We start from the raw sequence: 21,937 nt of genomic DNA, 5'->3' as shown, positions 1-21,937 counted from the left end.
AAACTGGTTTATTTGTGAAAGAACAATCGATGCTTCAGATTCTTTCAGTAGAGAAAATACAATTTTTTTCTATTGATAATCATCGATGTTACAACCTAAATTCGATTGTAACCTCGTTTAATTTATTAGTAAATTAGAAAGAAAATTAAAACTTCTTGAGTTATGTGTGATCAATGAAATAATGAGTGCAGTTCAAAAAGGTTCAGAAAAAGCTCTCAACATTTTGAGAGCGTTACCTCGGATATCATTAAGTAACATTAGAAATACTGGCAAACCAAAGAAAGTAGGTACTTTCATTTTCCTAGATATTTTTATTATTCTTCATGTTTTCAATTATTTATCATGAATTGTCTAGTTTAAAAGAGGAAGAGGTCAGTATGGTGGTGATAAACATGGAGCCGGGAATAAAGGATCTGGTCAAAGACAGAATTACATGAGACTTGGTTATGAAACTGGAAACAATCCTTTTTATCTACGTTTTCCCTACGAACCCTACTACCGAGGCCATCAGTAAATATGAATAATTTTTTACTATTAATGATTATTAATTGAACATAAGTCTGTCCATTCCCTTATTCATTAGCTTGTAGGACTTAGAAAATCACTAGTGCATATCTCGATCTTTTCCTCCATTTCTCATCTAAAGTAATCATTGCTGCTCTTAGATCATTTATTGTAATCGGCTTTGGCGATGTACCTCATTAGACCTTTGCCATTCTATTAAACCTCAGAAGGTATACTCTTTTTTTTCATTATTTTTTTTTTTGAATCAATATCCAATTAATCATGTGAAGAGGTAGAAACTTCTTCAATTCGTTTCTGTTTCTTTGGCGCTAAGTACTTTCCAATGTGCCGGTCTTTTAATGATTAAATTCCTTCCTTTCCGACGTCCTAACACACTCGTACTAAGTATTCCATCTATATATTTTGCTCAACTGTGAACACTTATATCGATAAATATGTAGAGGGTAGAAACTATGATCTTGAGAAGCTTCTACTGACAGTGCTTTAGACAAACTTAATGACATTTGATTACGTGCTTTTATAATTGCATTTTTTCTCCAGAATTATGTCTGCTGATTAAATTTCTTAAATCCTGCGTGAAACTTCTCGTTCGCGTGAGATAAGAATTAAGAAAACATTTATTTTCAATGGTTTCTTAAAAGAAGCAATCATTTGTTATTTTAGTTTATAATATTATTTTTTTTGTAATATACATAAACCCTAAGTTTTTAGAAATTTCATATTTTTGTTAGAAACTCGCTGTATTTATATTTTATGATGATCTTCAAACCTTCCATATTTGATTATCTAACACCAGTTTTCTCTATGTTGTTTTAATTTAATTTAAACATTTGTGTTTTTTAGTTTTGTTTATTTAATTCAATAAAATATTATTTCAGTTTGCGGAAGCAATATCCTCCTCTCACATTATTACAATTACAGACAATGATTGATACTTCAAGAATTGATCCTGATGAACCCATTGACCTTGCTAACATTTGTAATACCGGCCTCTATACCTTTAGGCCAGATGAACACATGTATGGAATAAATTTAACAGATGAAGTAAGTAATAAATGTTTACAGATGAATAATTTTTTAGGAGCAAATATAATTCTCCAGTTTCTCCTTCTTCTACTTCTCCTGTGAGCCCTATATTTTGTAATATACATTTTTCATTTAGGGTGCAGATTTGTTTAGAGCAAAAATTAATATTGAAGTTCAAAGGGCTTCTGAAGCAACCATTGCAGCCATAGAAAGGAATGGTGGAGTTATCACTACTGCCTATTATGATGTAGATTCATTATGGATTTTGCGAGATCCTCTTAAGTTTTTCAAACGAGGTTAGTAGTTTATTATAGTAGCTTCTGAATATAATTGTTATAAAGAAAATTAAATTTTTGTGGAAAAATATTCTTATATATTTATTTTTTCACATGAGTAAACAATACCAAAAACAAATATGTACTATTTTTTAGGTGATCCTATACCTCGGAGAATGTTGCCAACAGAAGACGTTATAGAATATTACAGTTCACCGAGTAATCGAGGCTACCTTTCTGACCCTGAACAAGTGGCCTATCAGAGATTAGTGTTAGCGCAGAAATTTGGTTATAAATTACCTACTCTCCAAGAAAATGAAAAACTTCTTTTAGAAAGAAAAGATCCCAGACAAATTTTTTTTGGACTTCACGCAGGATGGCTTGTTAATTTGACCAATAAAGAAGTGCTAAAACCAAAATGTGAAAAATTAGAACTGTTTTATAATACCTAGCTGAATTATCAAAAGGGTAGAATATTTATAAAATTGTAAATTTCTGATTAAAGAGATTTCTAGTGCTAATAAAAAAAATAGTTTCATTTTTTATTTTTCTTACTTTCCTTTCTGAGACCTTAAAAATGAATTAACACTATAATTGTATTTTCAATTAGTTTGAGCTGAAAATTGCATTACTAAGCTGAAGTGTAATAATAATTTGATGAGTTGATTTAATTTAATAAGCAACTCTTTTTGTGAAAATGGAACACTGCAAGACCAAGGAGTTAAAATAAAAAATAAAAAAAAATCTCTTTTCGGTGGCATCTATTTTTAATTAACAATCATCGAGCACACAAAAACTAAAATTTTTATGACAATTTTCCATGAAAGTCGCATAACAACTTCTTCATAATTTTTGCTCATGTTTAAAATAAAATTCTCTCAAAAAGAACTAGTTCAATAATGGTTATTCTAGCAATCGACAATCTGGGTTTTTAGATCTTTATTCCTTGATATTGTACATATAATGAACTCGAATGTCAATCTCATTAATCAAATTACTGTTCAATGTAGTTAGAAAAGTTTTATATTTTAAAAAGCGGATCGAAAAAAATTTAAGTAGGTACTATTGTTCCAATGATTTAAGAACACCTGAACTTGATCTTTACAAAAAAATAGAGCCGAAATTGACATCTGGTTACATATATTCGTCAAAACATTTTTATTTTCGAAGTTTTTAATTTATTGATTGTTAAAAAAATTATTATGGAATTTAAGGTGGTAGAAAAATCTTATAAAATATGCTTTGCTCTTTGAACTATCAAGTAACTAAAACTAAATTAAGTCTAGGTGAAACTGAAAAGCACCTGCAGAGGACGGAGCATTTTTTAAAGTGCAACTTGTAAATAGTACAAAAACAAGGGTAGATTTAATTTTAAAAAAATTATTGTACAGGTGACTGATAATTTTTACGACAACAAAAATGGCAAAAGGTGTTTAACTGGGCGCACTGGTGAACTACAATCGTGTAAGGCCAAGATAGGTACCATTATCTTCTACAAAAGTGTAGAAGATAACGGGGTGACCAACAGGCTTATTAAGGAGTGGTTGTTTCGAATATCCTCGACCCTAAATTTTTTAATGCATTCCATATAAATGTGCCCGTGAGACTATTGAAAACAACTAACTCGAAATCAAACTCTGGTAAAATGTGATGGGGATAGGGAATTCCAAGGTACTTCTTGAAAGGCACGACCCCTCAACCTACTGCCTTGGCAGAACGTATTTCTAGCTGAGAAAAATATCTGTTCTAATTACATAGTATTGTATCTTGAGAAAGCATCTACACAGGATGGGATTAGCTGCAAGGCCACAGGGACGAAACTCTGATTCATCTCCTTGTAATCCGGAGCCGAACTGAGAGTTAAAATCTTCACTCGCCTCTCACTTTTTTTTAATGATTCAAGGCTGAAGTGAACTGTTTTCTACGGGGAAGGCACAGTGGGCTCACCTGAGCACATTTTACCTGATTATAGAGGCTCTGATTTAGAGCAGAGGACGATGTTTATGATTGAAAGTAAATAATTATAAAAACATATTATCTTCGTTTCATTGCAGTAAACTTTTTGTGAAGAAATTGTTATAGCTCTGAACATTTAAATTACTTAAAAAGCTTGAAAATATTTTTACAATTTTATAAAAGCGCTAAAATTCATAAATTAATTTTGTTGGCTTACTTTAATATGGTTTTCAAGGAATTTGTTATTTCTGAACGACTAAACAGGACAATAATTTTGATTTGCTTTACCATTAAGTGAACTCTTAAATGTTAAAAAAAATATGTTAACTACAAAAATAATTTACAATCACAATAATTACCTTAAAGTATAATTAAAAAAAATAAATTAATTGAGCTTACAATCTTATACCTACGGACATGACCTCAATTACGAGGAAAGTTTTTAAATTACTATAAACAAAATTAAAAACTAGAAATAAATAACTTTTCTATGTACAACTATAAAAAAAAATTTGATTATTGCTTTATGAACACTTTTTTAAAGGAATGTTTATTCTATTTATATTGGCAGATCGTCGAAAACATGAAAAAGTTTTGATTAAAAATCCGCCCTTTTCATTTTTTACTTACAAAAAAGTTTACTGTATTCCAAGATTATGTAATTAGATATCAAAAATGAATTAATTAAAGCCTAATTTGATTAGATTATTTTGAAATTACGGTTTAAAAAATAATTATGTATAAATTCATTAAAAAAAAAAATACAATAAATTCATTACAGATATAACTGAACTAATAATAAATAATAAATATTAAAACAGAAAGAACTTTCCAATGTATTTTAAAAGGTTAATACTTTTATTTTGTATTATTTATAAGTTTACTATTAGTAATGCAACTTTGGTATTTCTAGGCGTCCGACTGACAACTTCCTTTCGTTCCTTATTTTTTAACCGTTTAAATGAGTTGTCGGTGTTCAAAAAAAAGTCTCTGCGACCGACATCCCTTGGAAACGGATATAATCAAAAGAAAATTAATTAAAAAAAAAATACATAAATATCTATCAGGTGCTGAGTAATAAAAAAGAAACACCTGGTATTCCTGTTATGGTAACAGCAATCAAACTGAATACATAAATACAAAAGTCTTAACTAAATAAATAATCTTCCTATTACTCTTAAATTTGATTAGTATTTTTGATTTCAATAATTTATTTAAAAAATTTCAACCATGAAAGTGAAAATAAAAACATTAAAGTACAGTTTAATGAACAGCGATTTTATGATACAGAAACGTTACAGTATGCAAAATTTTTAAAGAGAAGAATTATACAGATTTTGAAAGCATGATCAAATCTGTTCGTTAGAACAGTTGGATAAGGGTTGGTCGTCATAGTTTCTTTGTATTAATGAAACTTCTGACATTTCTTCGTAATTCACAATATTTACGAAAGCAATGATTAAGTTTTTAGAAATAAAATGTCCCTTTATCGGAAGAAGAATTTCGCTCAGCACTTTTATTAACGCTGGTTCTAATGCTACGTTTAAGTGATTTTAAAATGATGAGATTACTTATGAGCAAATAATTGTACAATAAATAATTTTAACTTAAAGCAAAATTCAATCTAATTCAGTTTACATTTGGGCCAAAGTATTATACCAAATAATCAATCTACTTCGTTGACGACAATAATGTTATCAGCGAAATATTGATGTGACTTCAATACCAGATTTGTCTGTTATTTACCCATTTTAGATTTTAGCCGGATACAAAGAAGAGCAGATAAAAGCGACGAAGCCACAAGTATACCAAGTAGTACGATCAAAGTAGCGGCAAATCCTGGCGTCGTCATACATATAACTCCAACTGATTCTGTTGGAGGAGCAGGGAATACTAATGTTGAACTGCTATTCATTGAATCATCTAATGGGAATGTTAAATCGCCAGTAGAAACCACCTACAATGAAAATAAAAGAATTATTGATGCTTCCATTAATTTTCTAGCGCTTTGGCACTTTTTAAAGACGAATAGAAACTACGAAAAATATAACAGAATGGATATCTTATATTATTAAAGGTTTATGAAGTTATCAACCTTAATAACTCTGTTCAGTCCCACTTCTTGCCCTGCAAGCGATCTTTTCTGCCTCTTGTACCAAGTGTGTGCTCGTTCGTCTCTCAAATGAACTACATCAATTGATCCTTGATCACTAAGATTATGATCAATGTGTTCGCTGCATTGCTCTGGACATTGATACCTATATAAAAATATTTTTTTACAAATCTACTAGCCTTTATATGTTTAAAATTGTTTGTTAAATAAAAATAAATAAATATTGGAAAAATTTAAATAAAAATAAATATAAAAGTTGATACGGAGATGGAAGAGGATGAAGTAAAGAAATAAATTACCAAAAATCGTAAGGAGTTATGAGTCAACGTACATATTAAGAATACGGAGAATTTTGGAGGAGAAGAATGCCCAAGTCAAATTAGAAAAATATATCACATGGTTGAAGAATACAAGAAGACCTAGAAAGTTTATGTAGTTGTTTCAGAACAAAGAACTTTTAGAAATGTTAATTTTACCTGCATATTTGAATTGTACACTGGAAATGAACTTCCATGCTGTCTGGAAACTTGAAAGCCTGAAAGTGAGCATAAGAGAGAACGCTCGCACTGGCTCCAAAATTTTTTATTTTTGTAAACCTTGACATAAGTTTTGGACGTGTCACACAGCCTCTGAATAATAAATAATTATTTTTGACCTTATGAATGAAATTTAATCATATTATAGTTTGGATTTCATAAATATGAAAGCTTACCTTCTATCTACTAATTGAATTGGTGCTCTTTTTCCATCGTGGGCCACACAATTTCTAACCAGCATATCAAACTTGGAATCATCATCTTTAATAGCCAGCACCATGGTCATTGTTTGTCCAATCTTAACAAGGCCGGAAACTTCTGATGCCCACGGGCCTTTTCCAACTTGGATTTGCATCCAACATCCCACATTATCACCAGCGAAGTCAGCTCTTACGACGTCTAACATATCTACTGGAAATGGGCGAAATGTGACAGATTTCTCGTACTGGTCATGCCATGTACACCTATGTTTAAATAAAAGATAATTATCTATTAACTTGAATAATTTTAAAAAAGGAAAATAATTGCCAACTACAAAATATAGATACTTTTTTTTTTGTATAGAAGTAATCTTTTTAAAATTCTTCTTTTTTTTATACCTTAATTTTCTTGCCTGGTCCCAAACTTCTTGTACCTGAGGATCGTACTGCACTACAATAATATTTTCAAAGTATGTTCCTGAACCTGAATCGGCTCCGTAACCGTACAGTCCATTTTCCGTATTGCCAGCCGTGCCACAAGAATGGATGCCAATCTCAAAACTTGCTTGCGATCTGCCAAGACCGGCAGGCAAGTGTACACAATTTGCATTAGAATAATGACCTTTGCTAAATACTATACCTGTAATCAGAATATTTGTATTTAAAATTAGAAGTATTCTTTGTTAAGACTGTACAAGTTCATAATGCTACTAATAATTACTTTCACTTAACACAGTCATACCATAAAAAGAAGTAAACTATTATTAAATATTATTAACTCGTTCGAAATGCACATTTGAGTTCCACAATTAGAAACGAAAAATAAAAGCAAAATAATATTATAGAAATGTGTGTATGTTTGCATCAGTGTGCGCTTGGACAAAGTATTTCAAAAACTGGAAAAGCAGGTCGCTTGACGTTTCGTTGAGGGACCTCACTGAATTCAACAAAATTCAATCATAGATGTTCTACTTTATACTTTGTATTTGTTGGCGATTTCTCTAAAGAGGTACCAAAATTTGTCTTGTTTCTTTTCGCAAATTAATTGAAGATATAACTTTTAATTTTGATTTAACCATTAAAAAAAACTGAACGTCGGAATTAGCAATTTATGGAATAATTTGTTGGTTCAAAAAATAACATTAAGACAAATAAAAAGTAATGTCAGAATTCCAAATTTGAATACAAAAATCGTTAATCAGAAATGCTGTTAAAAAGACTTTAATCGGTAAAATATTGCAATCTTGTATTTAATTTTCTCGCCGATCCAAGAAGTTCCTATAAACTTATTGGATGGCTATTTCTCTGTATCTGGATTTCACTAATGTCTTAAATTTGTAGAGTTGGGTAAGAAATGGGTTGCATGCAATAATCATGTATATGACTTAACTGCATTACTATGTAAAAGTGGTCTTTAATCATAAAACTGATGAACCCGATTTTTGAACTACGAATATACTTATAATTCAAAATGCATTTTACTCTAATGAACCAGAACTGTGGTCCGAAAATGTGAAGGATAACATGTTTTCTAGTCATTTAATATTAAATTTAGTCTTGGTTGAGACTTGTACGTTGTTAAAAGCCGGCACTATACAGTTTATTTAGGTCATGAAGAGAATGAGGTATTTTAAAATATGTGTCAACGTATTTCAATTAAACCTGTTAAGCTACCTTTAGACGTATTTAAAAATGATAGAACAGCTAAATCTTAGTGAGAATAAAATTTGTACAATGTACTATTGTAAATGGCATCCATTGAAATATAATTCAGCATACTTCACTCATAGATTTAATAATAATACATCTACCAACTTAATTTTACTGAAAAAATTGTTTTTGTTTGAAATTGTTTGTGGGAATTTATGAGCTTTTATATTTTTGGTTTAACTTTAAGTTGCCGTTATAAGTTGTAGTGACAACAAGTTGTTGAGAGAAGGCAAGCACTAGAATAACAATGAAAACCTAATTTCATCGATATACTAACCTTTAAAAACTAGCAATAGTTTAGTCTTATACAGACAGTAACTTGTTGCTAAAAAAAATCAAATTAGAAATAGACTGGTCTTTTTTTTCCTCAACTGGAATACTTTTGCAAATGATAATACCATTTAGAAAGTTTAATGATCGTCACAATATGACGATATTATCAGATATTTAAGTCAGCCACAAGAGACTGAAGTTACTAAGTTGAGGATATTAGCTTTATTGATTGATACAGCTTCTTGCATAGTAATTTTATAAATTTCAAATTTGCCACGCGGAAAAGAATAAAGAAAAATAAATAAGATTATTGTTGACGATAACAAATATCTTTTTTTAAAAAACTTTTTAAAGGCTTTTAATGGAAACTAAAGAAAAAAAAAAAGAAGATGTTTAATTATTATGGTGTCAAGTATTGCCGTGAAACAGGGAACACAGAAGAAACAATAGTAGTCGGAATAGAAGATTGTCGTTCCATAATTAGAATTTCAAGAGATTAGAAGTCTTAATAAGAAACAACATAATGAATCGAATACTTTTTTAACATAAAAAGAAATTTAAGTATTTCAATTTCCATTTCTACGTTTTCACTCATCAAATTGTATTGCCATTATTGCATTTAAAAAGTCAAAATTCATTGAACGTCTATATTCTAACATTTCTTTCACAACGTACCATAAAATGGTTTGTCGAATCCGAGGAATACTTTCATCGAATTTTTCTCGCATTTAACATCCAAAGAGGTAATCAAAGGTAATTCTGGAGCTGGTGCTGGCCACTGTTCGTGATATTGTACGGGAAGTGCACCACCAGTCGCTATCTGCCAATTATAAAATGGGAAGAAAAAATGAGAATAAATTATCTAAGTAATTTGCTTCAGCGCTTAGAGTTTCTAAAAAATTGTGTACCTGTCCAGGAAGACCACTTTCCAAAGCCAGTTGGTCAGAATCATCCCTTTTAGCGGCACCAGCCACTGCTGCTGGGGCTTCTTTTCCTGATTTATCATCCCCGCTCTAAAACAAATTAAAATTATTTTCCAAATATTACTTGCCTTTGACGAATTCTGCTTCACGAAATAATACAAACTTTTATAATTTAATTTTAAATGAACGGTAGTGTGGAAGTAAATTACTTTTATTAAAATTTAGGAAATTTTCAAATGTTGCATTGTAGGTTTAGATGCCGAAATTTTTCGAAAAGCGATTATAAATTTCGGAATAGAATACAAATCTTGAAAGTATTATACGAACTTGTTAAATAATAATTATAAAAGTTAAATGATTTAATTCACAGGATATAATATTGATTAATCAATGCGATTGAATTTTTATAAGTCAAAGTTACAGAAACAAATAGTTCAGAGTAGTTTTTTTTTATATGAAAACAAATGACAAATGATACTATTACGATGAATGGCGATCAAAGCTAAGAATTAACTTCAAACGATTTGCCTGTAAAAGATTCTTCTTTATGAAATTGTTGAAGAATCTATCTCTTAAGAAGGAAGTCCGCAAACCTCAAAAACAGTGACATTTCAACGTCAAAATTATCTGACACAGATATAAACTTGTTTGACTTTCTCATAACATCAGACCGTGTTGTCATCCATTTCTACCTCGGAATTTTGAAGACCTTGAAAGATGTATAAGTGGAATGGCCGGAAGTTAGCTTTTTGATAGTTATTAAATATAATAAATTTAAGGAGAAATATTTCTGTTATAGTCCTTAAAATTAATTCAATTTTGTAAAAAAAAAAAATCAATATTATAATATTTTAGGGAGGGGATTAGCTATGCAGTTAGCATAGCTATAGTATTGAATTCCCACGCGGAGGTCCCGGGTTCGAATCCAGCTGCTGGCCTTTTGATTTTCTCTTCCTAGGAGCTTCTTACAGCTCACTGTCCGGTGATGGACATTGTTAAAAAGGAGAGTTTTACCAATTGAATCAATAAAAATTTATTTTTTAGTTAAAAAAAAGTCTAATATGGCCTTTCGACATTTTATGTTTAGTAGCAAATTAAGTACGAGCATTCTCTTCAAAATGGGAACTTGGATGGGACGCAACATCCTTCAAATTCGGAGCAGAGAGGTTAATGCTCTCATGTTACACCTTCTCCATTACATAGCGGATAACAGGAGCTATCTGAAATTCCTATGGGTGCAGGTTCTCTGCAATACCCGTGAGTATTTGCAAACAAGCAACAAAAACCGAACGTGGGAGGGGTTTAGAAATGTTGTTATTCCTCGCAAGTAGGGTTTCAATTTCCTAGCTAATTCATTTTTCCATTTACAACTCTTTTTCACTTTGCTTGGTCAACTGTCAATAAGAAACAACTTAAAATTTCTAAAAGGAATGGGTTGTTCCTTTCATGAACCCTCACTAGCCTTGAGGTCAGCTTGCTCGTTACCATATACTCTATGAACTGATATCCATTGTGCACGCTTTTATAATGTTGCTAGTACACTCTGTTCAGGCCTGTTCAAGCACAACCCCTTCAAATAAAAAAAATAAAATTCAAATGAATCTCTGCAAGGTTATGCCTCGAAAACAACTGTGAATCGATAAGACACTGTGAAAGCTTTTTTGGTGACCAGAGTGCTGCAGGGAGGAATGACGAAGTTTCCGCCATCGAAAATAAAAGAAACAGAAATATAAAGAAAAACTGCGAGAAACGTTCAGAATTTTTTGTGACATTCTGAAAATCTGCTTACAAAACCTTCAATCAATTTTAAAAACCTAATGTGGTATCAGTGCTTTATCAATCTGCAGGTGTTACTCTTAAGTACAAACACACAGCAAGTTGTAATTAGAATTGAAGAACTATCTGAAAATTGAATGATATTCAGAGGAGACCTGAAATTTCATTTGAGAAACATGAAACTCCGCGACCTTTTGAAACAGCTCAATAATTTAAGTTTTCTGAAAGTAAGATCAATTTATTTTTCAGTCGTAGGGCATTAGATGTGTACGCAAGATAAACCCTAATTATTTTTTGAGCGATTTCCCTTAAATATATAGCAAATTGACTACTAAATCTGAATGAAAATAAAATTCAACTAAATTTTGTCTAGCTGTATTTTCACTGTACCAATGTGTATAAGATCTGTAAATTCATTTGAGAAAAATAATTCTCCGCCAACTCTTTGGAAGAACACAGCTTATATAAGTATATACATATATAAAAAGAAGTTTACTAATACTGGAAGAATGATGTGCGAGTTTTAAGGATATGATTAGCTTATGTGTGTCTCGGCCCAATGACCGAGTAGACAGCCAGACATACGCGCCGTGCATTCATCGTGTTTAACCGTTACAAGGACCGACCTCAGAAGCAATCTTCCCATTCAGTTTCATCAAAGGAATGCCGGAAAGCCAAACACCCGGCTTTCACGCACTTTTAAACTGATTTTCACATATTTGTATGTTTTTTCAATTTTTATAGGTAAATTCAAGACATAAACTTTAATATCAATGCTGTTTAAAAATCTTGTATTAATTAGATGTGTATTTAGAACAAATAACGATATGTACTGACCGCCGTAATATCGACTAGGAAGGCGCAGCAAGCAAATATAAAAGTCCAAGTAGTTAACATTCCTCTTCAGCTCCTGTAAACACACACAAAAAAAGATTTCATCAATTAAAATTATATATACATATATTATTGATTAATTAACTTTATAACGACTATGGAAATTCATTATATAAACAACAGTAATACCTTTATACTAAAACAAAATTGTTGCAAATATTTTGCTGTACAATAACGAAAGTTTTACTGTTTTGGGGAAATTGAGATCTTATCAGTCAGATGGAAGACATTTGTAAACACTAGAAAAATAGTTAGCCAGAGAAGAGCCAAAGAAAAGTTATTGGTTAGTAGTCAATTATTTTTAGAAGCCTAGTTTAATTAAGTTTATATGTAGCAGCATAAAACATTTTTGTAAGCCCAACCTACTAAAACTTGTTCCCTCAACTGAAAATAACCATTGCTTTTTTTTTACTCAACGTTTATTTGTAACGTGCAATTGTGTAATTATTATTATAATTAATTAATAATAAAAAACATTCTCTCTGACGCTATAGTTATTAACTCCTTCATTTTCCCTCTCATTCTGTTAAGTCTGAATAAGAATGAAAAATTTATCTTTAAAGGTGATTAATTTAAAATAAAAGTGCAGCATCTTAGTGTATCTTTGATTTTTTATTTGTTTATTTTGATTTTATACTACCATTTGTTTGCTCAAGTCTTTAAATATCGCTTTTTATAATATAATAACATAATTTGGGCACAGATAGTTCCTTCTTCACTGATGAATGATGAAATCAGATTTTTTATTATTTTAACAACATTTAAAGTTAAATTATTTTTCTATGTAATTATTACAATAATAAGTACAATAAAATAATGGATGTGAATGGAATAAAAAGTTAAACAAAATAAGTTGCCTAAGAAAATTGAGAATTCACACTTTTGTTGTTTTAATGTTTTTTTTTTTTACAACTTTTGCCAAGGGTGTCAAAAAACGGTACCGATTAGCAAGTTATTCCGATTACAGAGATTTCATTTACCGAGGTCTTACTGTAAATTGATTTCGACTAATTTTGGCATATAGATATTAAATCACCAATTTACATAAATCACTAATCACATGAATAAGCCTATTCTCTTGAAAACATGTCATTATTATTATTATTAAGCTTTGTGTCATCCCAATAGTGAAATCGTTTAAGATAAGTCTAACCTTGGTAACTGGATTTGAATCCCAGTGGTAGTAAGGATGCATTGTTTCTTCAAAATTATTTTATTTATTTATTTTAAATTTAAAACGCGTCTACATCTGAGGTCATTGGCGCCCAGAGCTTTTTTTTAGTGCACTGCCGGCCTCCAGACAGTGTTCTCTCGTTACAGACAACACTATCTATCACTGGACAGTGAGCTGTGAGAAGCTTCCAGAAAAGAAAAAATCTAAGGATCTGCAACTGGATTCAAACCCAGGATCTCGGCGATTGAATCTAGTATATGCTAAAGAATCAGTTGAAACCATATCTGAAAATTATCAAAGTGATTTCTCTTTACGATATTTTGGCTTACAATCCAAAAAAAAAAAGTCCAACTTTTGTTTTGTTTTTAATACTGTTTAATGTTTGTAATTACTTATTTTACTTTTTAACATATTGCCAGCAATTATACTACCTAGATAGTATCTTGTAGAATTATAGCAAGTGCTATTGTTTTACTGGCGTATAATAGTTTTCTATGCTTCATGACATTTAGCGTAACAAATTAAAAACATTCTTACATAACAAAAGAGCCGCTTATGAGGTTTTCAACCGTTTAATGGTTGTGATAGTTATAATTATATAAACAAAAACCTTGAGTGAAAAAATTCGAACGATTATCTCTTAATATTTTCAAGATTCCTAAGTTTTCTTTAAACCCGGTATTATTCTATAAATATTTTATTATTATTAACATTATACAGTTTGTTGAACAATAGGGACATAAGCTGAAATCTTAGAATGAATCAAACCTCATCTCATATCAGTAATGCCTATTTTTTTTGCCTACAAATGTTGTTCAAATAAATTTAGTACTTGTCTAGCTAGTAACTTAGGCATTAAATAAAACGAATATCCAGTTATCGTAAAAACCACTTTCCAAAAACTTCCGTTGTCCCTCATTATCAGAAAGTACTGTATGACTATTTTAAATAGCTTACTACTGTCAGGACTTTAAACGAAACTACTAATAAGTAATTAAGTAGGTAATCAAATACAGACGATCAGAAGTCTTCACTTAAATGGGTTACTGCATGATATTCATTCTTCTTTAATTTTATTACTTTAATTTGAAATATCTTTTTCAGAAAAAAAAAAAAAATCATTTTAGAGTTCTTGTTAGACTCTCCTCTGCTTAATATCAGTAATCAGATGTGGTCCAGATCAGTAATCTGATATGGACCCACCACAGCTAAAAACTTTTGCCCTGGAGAGATGGAAATCAAGGTTCCAGCGAAATTACACTCTACTTTAAGCTTTTATTTTGCGCAAGGAGAGTTTTTACGTCACTATTAATTTAGCTTTTATATTCTTTTTTTTTTACTCAATACGGTTGTATGCAGTTTGGTAATGTTCTATTGTAATAGTCAATAAATATGACAATACTATCTAGAGTAGAGTATACACTGGCAATCCAATGAATTTGCCTGTTATCTTGAGCTTAACTCTTCGAAGATTTTTAGAAAACATCCTTCCTGGCACCAATGTGACTTATCTACACCGAGTGAAAAGCAAACTCAAGTAAGTGGAAGCAAATTGAAAAAATAAATAAATAAAAAAGATTTAAATAATTTACGAGAGTAAAGAATAGCACATTTGAAAACAGTCTACTGAATTTAGAATTTCTCGCTTGGCAACTTTTATATTATCTTTTCTAGGTTGTCTCTTTCAGCTCCCCAAAGTGTAATAGATTGTGGAAACGAGGAAATACTATTTCGAAACCAGCAGAGTGCTAAAAAGTCCCGGAAGTCGATGCACTGAAGCGTTGGATCACCTTAAATTAATAATATCTAATAATAGTAATGGCAAGGGGAGATTATTAGCTCAATGGTTAGTGCCCTTACGGAGATTCCGGATTTAAATTCAGTTGCCAATCCTTACGATATTCTCCTTCGAGCCTTTAATTTCCACTATCCGAGTTGGAGAGCGTTTTCTGAAACGAGGAACATAAATTTGAAAACGGGCAGTCTTCTGGAAAGGTAGAGCTGGAAGAATTCTAGAGTCGTACATCGAAAAGGCTTACCTATTACAGGTTATATGAAATAATGGACCAAACTAGAACAACAACTAACAAACCTTATTACTCGATTAGGTTGTATGAAATTACAGGAATAACATGGGAAATCTCTCAGTCTAATTTAGATAAATTCCTTAAGAAGAAGAAAAAAAAAAAATTCTGAAGTTAAGACACAGGACTACATATGAAAAATGTGCCACTTTGATTGGCTCTAGTACACTCACTCTGAATTCTTTCACCAGGGTCAAGTTCAGATCTCTGGACGGTGGGAGCGTAAAGTGGGCCAGGTTAGCTCGGCTCCCCACTCTGAAGTGTAGCTGCTGCCTCAACGTCCGGGTAAAGAAGAAACCTGTTGCTGTCAACCAGCGCCTCCCGCCCTCCGCTCACATACCAGCTGTAAGTAAAGTGTTAAGTAAATAAAAAAAAAACAATTATTTTACCACAATAACCTAATATCAATGGAGAGCTCAACTCATATAATCCTACAATCCCTTTTTTTGTTTTGTTTTGTTTTGTTGTTTTTAAAGAGGAAATAAACTTACCGCAATTTGACTTAACACTTTTAGAAAACGAGTTTTATTAAAATTTAAAGGAAAAATAATTTTATCTTTCAAAGAAAGTGTTTCTAACCGAGGTGTATTTAGTTTCTAGTCCGCGAGTTTTTCATGACAATTACAGGCCTTTACTGTTAGTGTTTACATATGAACTATGTTCATACCTGAGTTACATATTAATTACTTAGAGAAATTCTTTGGTCGTACCTTTTTATGTCAGTGTTCATCTTTACGGTGAAAAAAACCATAATACTTAGAAGAATTAGAAAATAAATACAAAAAAAATGTCTTCGAAGCTGTCACATGTTATTACAGATTGGTAACTCACAAAAGCTTACATGGAACGAGGTAACGCTGTTGAAATATTTATTACAAAAATTTTGTTTATTTTAAACGGTTGTCTCTTTCAAGGCTGACCTTAGGTTTGAAGTAGTCTCTCCAACTGGATCCGGTTGTTGAAAACTCTACGATTGACCTATTTCTGACTAACCATTTTTCTTTTTGCAACAGTTCCGCTGAGTTGATACCGAGAGTACGAACTGGGAAAAGTAAAATACCTTTGTTTTAGTCATTGTTGCTTTGCAATCACTTGAAGAATCAAGTGATTTAACTTAGAACTTAGAAAAGTTAAAAGCTAAAACTGCCCTAGGCAGCTACAATACTCTTTAGGATTTATATTTAAGTGCCGTGGTCAATATTCTATAATGTATTGTATATAAGGATAAATGACAGACAGTCCATTTTAAATCTCTGATTGATAAAAAGAACCACTGAACTGGCCTTAAGTTAGATTAGATTCCATGGGAACATCTTCTTCACGACATTCTGGGACTCCTGGCCACAATATGAAGGCTTGAATTTTCTTTTGCAAAGGGCCTAACTCTGAGCCTTTGCAACACAAGAGGTAATAGCTACTGACTCTTTTCTCTTATCCTGCTAAATCTATAAAGACTCAAGGTCTAGGTTCCCAAACGAAAAAGACCTTCTTTTTTTTTTGACTACCATTTCTCGACAGGTTTTATAATCTAACCACAGTGATTCACATGGAATGAACCAATACACATGTATATGGAAGTGCTCTCTTTTAAAAGTTATTATGGAAAGGACATCGCACATACGAGTATTTCTATAGAACCTACATACTGGACTGGAGACTGGACAATACCGCCGACTTGGAAAGAAACAAACCAACAAAGACAGCTAAAACTTAAACTTACTACACTTCGAACTTCCAAACACATCAAACAGCCAGTAATAATTTAATGTATACTTAAGGTTTTCATTATAGTATGTAGTATGTATTTTGTAAAGCAGAAACAAACTGTCAATTATTATATTATATTATTATTTTTTTAGACAGATTCTTTTAACTTACATAATGTATCCAAAAGTAGTCGATATTTATTACTGGCATTAACTTTTTTGTTTTTAAATTTTATTTTTAATTATGAAGAAAAATTTAGCACAATTTACCTCATTCTTCAGTCCATTATTAAGAATATCCTTTAAATAGGCGGCGGTGTGACTGGCAGGATGAAACTACATTCTATAATTTATATTAAACCAAATTTAGTTTAGAGCGTTCAGCGTAAATATTCAGTACTTTTTGATTTCTATTTAATAAGCAGGACAAAATGACACACTGACTGTGATGCCGTACTGTACCTTCAAAAGAATCCTACTTTTTATTAAGTAAAAATAAAAAAAGAACAATTTAAAATTTCTAATAGTTAAATTTAGTTGAATTTTTCCAGCCAGCCCCAATTCTCTTCTTTAGAAAATAAATGTAATTATTTTAAGAAATCTTTTTTTTTAATCATGTTTAAAGTACCAGCAGGGGTGTGCCAAATTATTCTTTGAAAGAGGTTTCAAAAATGTGAACTGATAATTCAGTATTGAAGTAATTTACCTAGAAATCGTAGTACAATCACTTGATAAGATTGTTCAAGTATAATAAAGATTGATGCCAGTAATACAATTACTAGTCTACCTAGATTTCTGCCTTATCTGGTTTCATAATGAGGATTGGCAAGTTTCCATTCTATCCGGTAGAGAGCTACCTTTTTCCGGTCATGTTTCACATGTTCTTTTCCAAATTAAAAATAAAAGAAGTTTTTTTTGCTTCACTTTCTTGTTTTCACAGTTCTCTCTTTTAAACAATATCAACATCCTATAACCTTTTTGTAACTAGATATCCGTCTAGTCCTTGCTCTGATAAGTTCTTTTAAAACATCCAAGAAACCAACAATGATCCCGATTTCTGATTAATATTATTGTTCTCGAGCAGTACTGTTTATTTATTTTATTATTATTATTATTATTATTATTATTATTTTGTGACTGAATTCATAGGGAGAAATATTATTGTTAATTTCAGTAATAATTTTTTATTTGTATTAATACCAAGCATTCGACTTAAGGACCAGGTCACATCTTCAGAACTTTGTAATATAATTATGATAATGTAACACAAAATACAATTGTGAGGATCCGACAGTAAGTTTGTTGAGATTTACTTGGATCTCATTACAAACATTGATATCGTTAACTGCAAGAATTGTATATAATTATTTACATTTTGGAACCAATAATCGTTCAAGAAGAATAAAAAGAAAAAAAACAAAAACATTTTAATGTAGTTCTGTTTATTTAATAGGCTTCGTTCTGAAAAGTTATTTCAGCATGCTGTAAAAAATATTTTGTTACAACGAGCAATAAATAGTTTGATAATAACTAAGAATTCGAATAAAAATTAACGTACAAATCGTCAAAACAAATTGTTCCAATATTCGGCGATTCTCACAGAATCCATTTCCTAGGATTGCTTAAAACTTACTTAATGACTAAACTCAGAAAGACTTTTTGTATATCTAGTTTTTCATGATATAGAAATTTATTTTTAAGCTGGGTATTTTGGGGAATACCTCAACTCAATTGCTATAACCTATTTCTATCTTCGTGTCAGTAAACCCTAAACTATATTAAAGGCAATAAATTCTCAAAATTCAATCTGACGAAATTAAATTCCAAATTTTTAGAGGCAAGAGAAAGTCGAATGTATGTTTCAAACCAGAGTATTTATCATATCTATTTTCTTTTACTTCGCTTTTATGATTTTACTTCTATTATTAGCAAAATTCATGCATGACTTCTTGTGTAAAAAAAAAAAACAACCGAAAAGAGAGCTGGAAAAAATAATAAAATAGGTGTGAAAGAAAGGTTCACAAAGTATGTTAATTATAATTTATGGACAGCTAAACAGTTTGAACTCCTCCTTTTTTTAAAAACTTCCGAGTTCTTTACCCATTATAACACTTCACAAATGATTTTTTAATACTAAACTCACCTAATTTTGACGAAATTATGAAAATTTGAACTATTCCTTTCTGTTAAAAGAGGATGAGAAGTGTTCGGATCATGTTTTTCAATTTTAATTTAAATTTAAATGTTTTGTGGTCTCTTAGCAAGAAATAAGGCGTATTTATTGCAACTACCGCTTATTTGTGACAATATACGAGGTGTGTTCAAAAAGTAACGGGAATTTTTAAATTTCGCGGGTTTGGAGAGTCTGATTGTAAAATTTTTTTTTTTATTATGTTGGTACACATGCCCCTGAAGTACGATAAAATTTTCAGTAATATTCATTGTTTACTTCTTAAGTGGCAGCCGTTAAGGTTAGACGTGTTTTTCGAGCTTGGCGATTTTTGTTTGTTAAAAAAAATGGATCAAAGAATTTGTATTAAATTTTGCGTAAAAAATGAAATAAAGTGTGTGAAATGTTAATAAAGGCATATGGTGAGTCTGCTATGAGTAAAACAAGGATTTACGAGTGGTATAAGCGTTTCCAAGATGGCCGCGAAAACGTTGAAGATGACGAACGACCTGGACGTCCAAGCACATCAACAACCGATGAAAACGTGAAAAAAGTGAAAGAAATGGTTATGAACGATCGCCGAATCACAATCAGAGAAGTCGCTGATGATGTTGCCATATCAATTGGCTCATGCCATGAAATTTTTTCGGATGTTTTGGGTATGAAACGTGTGGCAGCAAAATTTGTTCCAAAATTGTTGAATTTCGAACAAAAACATCGGAGAATGGAAGTTGCTCAAGAGTCACTCAATGAAGTCGACAACGATGCGGATCTACTGAAACGTGTTATAACAGGTGACGAAACATGGGTTTACGGATATGATGTCGAAACTAAGGCTCAATCGTCCCAGTGGAGGCATTCTGGATCGCCAAGACCGAAAAAGGCTCGACAAGTGCGGTCGAATGTGAAGGTTATGCTCACTGTGTTCTTCGATTTTAATGGCATAGTGCATCATGAATTCTTGCCACAAGGTCAAACAATCAATAAGGAGTACTACCTACAAGTTCAACGCCGTTTGCGTGAAGCAATCCGAAAAAAACGCCCGGATTTGTGGCAAAACAATTCATGGATTTTGCACCACGATAATGCACCTGCTCACACTTCATTGCTTGTTCGTGAATTTTTGGCCAAAAACAAAACTTTAACGATGCCCCAGCTTCCATATTCGCCAGACATGGCTCCATGTGACTTTTTTCTATTTCCAAACATAAAGGGAACATTAAAAGGCCGTCGTTTTACAAGCATAGATGACATTAAAAGCGAATCGCTGAAAGCTATCACAAAGATCGAGTTTCAGAAGTGTTTCGAGGATTGGAAAAAGCGCTGGCACAAGTGTATTGTATGCGAAGGGGACTACTTTGAAGGCGACAATATTAATGTAGATGAATAAATAAATATTTTTTTCAAAAAACGAAAATTCCCGTTACTTTTTGAACACACCTCGTATCTCTTCTACAGCAGCAAGAAACGATTGAAAACATAAAAACATTGACTACTTTCGCCCTTCCGATTGATAAATATTGATTTACAAGTTTGTTTCGAATCCTAATCCCATAATATTTAATTTATTAGAATAATTATAAAGTTTGCGCTGCCTCCAATTATTCCCTGACCTATGTGTATGCTGCACATAGTTAAAGCCCTATAATTTCATTCATCCTTCAAAAGTAATAAATGCAAATCATGCAATTGGGACGTTTTATTTGTACTCTTTGTATTATTTGTGGAAATGACTTTTGAAAAACCTACAATTTCTTGTGCCAGTACTGCTTGTCAGTTTTCATTTTCTTGCTTCAAATATCTGTCAAAAGATTTCAACTCCTTCTTGACATCAGAAAGAAAGTAGAGAAATCACAAACTTCATCATTTAGGTTCTTTAAGTGATTACAGAATCATGGGTTTTAAAACAAATATTTAATTTACAGAGATTGTGTTCCAAAGTTATAGTCGTATCGAACTTCAAGCTTTCCAATTCAAAGGATAATTTTTAAATCAATATTATTATTATTATTATTATTTGTATTATTATTAAACCTCTTGAAACATGGCAGCTTCTAGATTTTCTCGTATATGTTTTGCTAATTTTTCGCACTAATTTTATTTTCGATTAGGTTTCTCGACTCAAATTTGTAGTATTTTTGGTTGGCCTTCTTGTCACCACTACAACTGGTATAGTTAATTAGTAATGATTTTAAAGTAATGCTTTTAACTCATCACTTTATTACATTACGTTGGAGTAAAAGTATATTATTTTTCTTGAACACTTTTGACTGTGGAAAATTCTGTTTTTAATTTACTTGTGACAAGAATAACCAGTTGCTTCTGCTAGAAATTTAAACGAATTAATTATTTTCAATCAATAATTCTAAATGCCTCTTTGATTCCTTTTTTTCCCCCCCCTTTCTAATTTTTTTAAGCCGGATTCACTCTTTCAATGTTTCAAGTACAGCCATCATTAGTTCCTTTAAGTTTTAGAGAACGAGTATATCTATTTTTTGAAATTGATTCAATTTAGAAACTTATTTTTTCGACTGATTAGCTCAGGTTTTTTTATTATTTTACTTCTATGTGGCCACTTGCTTCGAAAAGTGATCTC

At 31.3% G+C, this 21,937-nt stretch overlaps 3 protein-coding genes across 3 annotated transcripts in view; 2 read left to right on the top strand and 1 right to left on the bottom strand.

Moving 5' to 3' along the window:
- The first annotated feature begins 87 nt into the window (after positions 1-87).
- Positions 88-2,371, top strand: mRpL15 (mitochondrial ribosomal protein L15). The gene is made up of 5 exons (XM_074135020.1): positions 88-283; positions 356-510; positions 1,404-1,569; positions 1,688-1,847; positions 1,983-2,371. The coding sequence occupies exons 1-5, from the start codon at positions 182-184 to the stop codon at positions 2,276-2,278; spliced, it is 879 nt and encodes a 292-aa protein (XP_073991121.1). The 5' UTR covers positions 88-181; the 3' UTR covers positions 2,279-2,371.
- A 166-nt stretch (positions 2,372-2,537) lies between these two features.
- LOC141457769 (cuticlin-1-like) lies at positions 2,538-15,777 on the bottom strand. Its single transcript, XM_074135016.1, has 9 exons — positions 15,639-15,777; positions 12,151-12,223; positions 9,523-9,627; positions 9,290-9,434; positions 7,031-7,271; positions 6,608-6,895; positions 6,372-6,524; positions 5,878-6,040; positions 2,538-5,739 (listed from the first exon to the last, which is right to left on the bottom strand). Exons 2-9 carry the CDS (start codon positions 12,208-12,210, stop codon positions 5,521-5,523), a joined length of 1,374 nt encoding a protein of 457 aa, XP_073991117.1. The 5' UTR covers positions 12,211-12,223; positions 15,639-15,777; the 3' UTR covers positions 2,538-5,520.
- LOC141457762 (guanine nucleotide exchange factor DBS-like) overlaps positions 15,678-21,937 on the top strand; it is a 50,874-nt gene continuing 44,614 nt past the window's right edge. Inside the window, exon 1 of the mRNA XM_074135003.1 lies at positions 15,678-15,810. The gene's annotated coding sequence lies outside the window, so the exon portion shown is untranslated. The remainder of the gene's footprint in view (positions 15,811-21,937) is intronic.

Source organism: Rhodnius prolixus, unplaced genomic scaffold, assembly GCF_049639745.1.
Source record: "Rhodnius prolixus isolate KJV_2025 unplaced genomic scaffold, Rpr scaffold_5, whole genome shotgun sequence".
NCBI classification, from domain to species: domain Eukaryota; kingdom Metazoa; phylum Arthropoda; class Insecta; order Hemiptera; family Reduviidae; genus Rhodnius; species Rhodnius prolixus.
Note: the sequence above shows the minus strand (reverse complement) of the source record. Positions and strands in the feature narration are given on the sequence as shown.